Source organism: Cucurbita pepo, unplaced genomic scaffold (genome assembly GCF_002806865.2).
Source record: "Cucurbita pepo subsp. pepo cultivar mu-cu-16 unplaced genomic scaffold, ASM280686v2 Cp4.1_scaffold000461, whole genome shotgun sequence".
In the NCBI taxonomy this organism is placed as follows: Eukaryota; Viridiplantae; Streptophyta; class Magnoliopsida; order Cucurbitales; family Cucurbitaceae; genus Cucurbita; species Cucurbita pepo.
This window is the reverse complement of record NW_019646691.1, coordinates 5,999-9,675: the sequence shown is the minus strand read 5'-3', so window position 1 is coordinate 9,675 and position 3,677 is coordinate 5,999. Positions and strand designations below refer to the sequence as shown.

At 42.7% G+C, this 3,677-nt stretch overlaps 1 protein-coding gene across 1 annotated transcript; it reads left to right on the top strand.

Moving 5' to 3' along the window:
• Window positions 1–1,363: 1,363 nt before the first annotated feature.
• LOC111785359 lies at window positions 1,364–3,677 on the top strand (the record flags this gene model as incomplete). Its single annotated transcript, XM_023665772.1, is given in 1 exon segment — window positions 1,364–3,677. A coding segment is annotated over 1 exon segment (2,078 nt), but the record flags the coding sequence as incomplete, so codon positions are not given.

Here is a 3,677-nt window from a genome sequence, read left to right as displayed (position 1 = left end):
TGATGCACTTTCATTGCTCTTGTTTTTTTAATAGAATCTAATGTGTTGGCCCCTCTGCATTCTACCTGAGTTTATGTTATATTTTGGAGTTGGTGTTATAGGTTGTTTGGGATTGCTGTGGTGCGTAATAGGACTGTTGGTCTCTGATTGAGGAGATTGTGATGAATTTACCCTTCCCTGATAAGGGGAGTATTTCGTGGCTAGCTTGTTGGTTTGCTATCGTGTGGGAAATGTGGATTGAGAAGAACAATAGATTTTTCAGAGAGTGGTGAGGTCTTTAGAAGAGGTTTGAGAAGGGGTGAGGTTTAAAGCCTCTGTGGGTGCATCCCCTTTTCGGATTTTTTTTTTTTTTAAATTACAAACTTAGTTATTCTTTTGGNTTTTTATTCTCAGTGGAATTTCTATATACACACATAACTGCGTTTACATATTTATTTGTTTATTTGGATAAGAAAGATAAATTTGTGTATTCATAGAAAAAGGGAGGAAGTACAAAAGAAGGAGATGGCTACCCCGAACTGCCAGAGGGGACTCCCAATTGGCATAAATTTGCAACAAAATAATACTGTAAAAGTTGCTGTGGAGAGAGAGCACCAAAATAGAAGATTATATCTTAGTTAGATCCCCAAGAACCTTGTAAGCTCGAGCTGTGCTTATGTCCCTGGACAAGTATTCCTATCCCTTTCAAGTTTCAAACAAAAGTCTCCGAAGGAGGGCCACCAGTGCATTAAATCAAAAGATCTTGATCTTGGCCTTGCCCTTAAATAGGTTTAGTTTGACTTTTGGGGAAGGCCTAGCTTAACTTAAAAATACTGAAATGCTCAAACCTACAATAGGCTACAAATGGACAAAGGAAAACAAGATATAGGTCATCTTCCGGATTTTTCCTGCACATTACGTTCCTGTTAGGGGGACAACGATGCCAAAAACATTCTTTTGCAATCTGTTGCCGGTATTAAGTAGGCAAAATGCCTAGCAAACTCTCACACCTCCTTGACACCTTAGCTTTCCAGATGGTACCGATAAAGGGATTGATTAACATCAGCCTTGTCACCATCTTATTTACAAAAGATTTCACTGAGTATGCGCCATCTCGCTTGAGTGACCACTTCTTTTTATCTTTCCTATTACTAGGAATAAAACTCATGAGAAGGCTTTTCCCAATCCACAATCTCTTGATCTAAAAGGGTTCTTCTAAAATTAAGCCCCATACCCAGTTCCAGCAGACCAGCATCGTGCTTATGATATTTTTTCTTCAGTTGATTTGTTGCCTCGTCCTTAAAGTTATAGTTTCATTATTAGTTCTAATGTTCTAACAGTAATTTATCTCTCTTTGTGCTTATGATTGTATTATCTTCTTTAGGTTCATCTGCAACTGATTGGGCACAAGATGGAGACTTTTGTAATTGGTTAGAGCAGCATGTATTTGATTCAGAATGTGCTCAGGAGGAGAAGAGATGGTCATCCCAGCCTCAACCAGATCCGAAACCTTTGTATAGAACATCCTCTTACCCTCAGCAACAACCTACACTACAGCACTATTCTAGTGAACCAATTCTAGTACCGAAATCTTCTTTCACATCCTTCCCTCCTCCAGGAAGTAGGTCTCAACATGGTTCACCTCGTCACCTACATATTTCATCCCTTGCGGATGGAAGTCAGTTACCCTTATCTGCACCAAACATCACTTCTTTATCCAAGTCTAATCTGCAGTTAGCTGGTATGCATCATGGCTTGCATTATGGAGGCAACATGCACCAGTTCACCACTCCCGGCCTTTCTTTTAGTAGCAGGCCACAAAATCAGTGGATTAACAACGCTGGTCTATTACATGGAGATCATTCACATCTGTTTAATAGTATGATGCAACAGCAACTATCTCATCAAAATAGCCTTCTTTCCCCTCAGTTATTGTCAGCTCATCAACAGCTGCAACAGCACAGGCTACATCATCCAGTTCAACCATCTTTGGCGCATTTTGCAGCTCTTCAGTCTCAGCTGTATAATGCCCATTCACCATCCTCACATAGAGCAATGCTTGGATTGACTGATGTGAGAGATCAGAAACCTAAGTCGCAGAGAGGGAAACATAACATGCGCTCTTCTCAGCAAGGTTCTGAAACCGGTAGTCAAAAGAGTGATAGTGGATCCATCCAGTTTAGATCTAAGCATATGACAGCTGATGAGATTGAGAGTATTCTGAAGATGCAGCATGCTGCCACCCACAGCAATGATCCTTACATAGATGACTACTATCACCAGGCTCGTGTTGCCAAAAAAGCTGCTGGTTCAAGATCGAAAAATGCATTTTGTCCATCTCGAATAAGAGAGCTTCCATCCCGATCTCGTAGTGGTTCAGATCAGCATTCTCAATCCACAGCTGATTCATTGGGAAAAATACCCCTCACTTCTATTCGGAGACCTCGCCCCCTCCTTGAAGTTGATCTTCCATCCTCAGGTTCTTGTGATGGTAGCACTGAACAGACAATACCTGAGAGGCCTCTGGAGCAGGAACCGATGCTTGCTGCTAGAATCACCATTGAAGATGGTCTCTGTCTTCTCCTTGATATAGATGATATTGATCGGCTTTTACAACACAATAAACTGCAAGATGGAGGTGTCCAGCTTAGACGAAGGCGGCAGATGCTGCTGGAAGGTTTGGCAGCATCACTTCAGCTTGTTGACCCACTTGGAAAAAGTAGCCATGGTGTTGGCCCATCTCCAAAAGAGGACATCGTGTTCTTGCGTTTGGCCTCTCTTCCCAAAGGTCGAAAGCTTCTTTCTAAATTTCTCAAGCTGCTCTTCCCTGGTAGCGAGCTAGCACGAATCGTCTGTATGGCCATTTTTCGTCACTTAAGGTTCTTGTTTGGTGGACTTCCATCTGATCCTGGAGCAGCTGAGACAACATCTAATCTTGCGAAGACTGTTTCTGCCTGTGTTAATGGTATGGACCTTCGTGCACTAAGTGCTTGTCTCGTTGCAGTTGTCTGTTCCTCAGAGCAGCCACCACTACGCCCCCTTGGAAGTTCTGCTGGAGATGGAGCCTCTATTGTTCTGAAGTCCATTCTTGAAAGGGCTACTGAACTGTTAACCGATCCTCATGCTGTTAGTAACTGTAGCATGCCTAATCGTGCTCTCTGGCAGGCATCCTTTGATGAATTCTTCAGTCTCCTTACCAAGTACTGTGTGAGTAAATATGAGACTATAGTGCAGTCATTATTTTCACAGACACCATCAAGCACCGACGTTATAGGGTCAGAGGCATCCAGAGCCGTCAGCCGCGAAATGCCTGTGGAGCTTCTTCGTGCTAGTCTTCCTCACACCAATGAGCCCCAAAGGAAGCTTTTAATGGATTTTGCCCAGCGTTCCATGCCAGTTGCAGGATTCAGCGCCCATGGTGGAAGCAGTGGGCAAATGAATTCAGAATCAGTTAGGGGTTAGGAATGGAAATCATGATGAAGTATCAGGTAAATGATGTTACCAGCAAGATGGTGATTTTCTGCATCGCCTCACCTCCTTCAGGAAGTGTAAACGTTCTCGGTGTTCGATGAGGCAGGAGGCGATGACCGGTAAGTGGCTGGCCATATCACAGGAGTCAGCTTGAGGGGCTTCTACTTTATCTATCCATTTCAGCGTTTTCTTTTAACATTTCTTAAGAAAAAAAAAAAAAAAAAAAA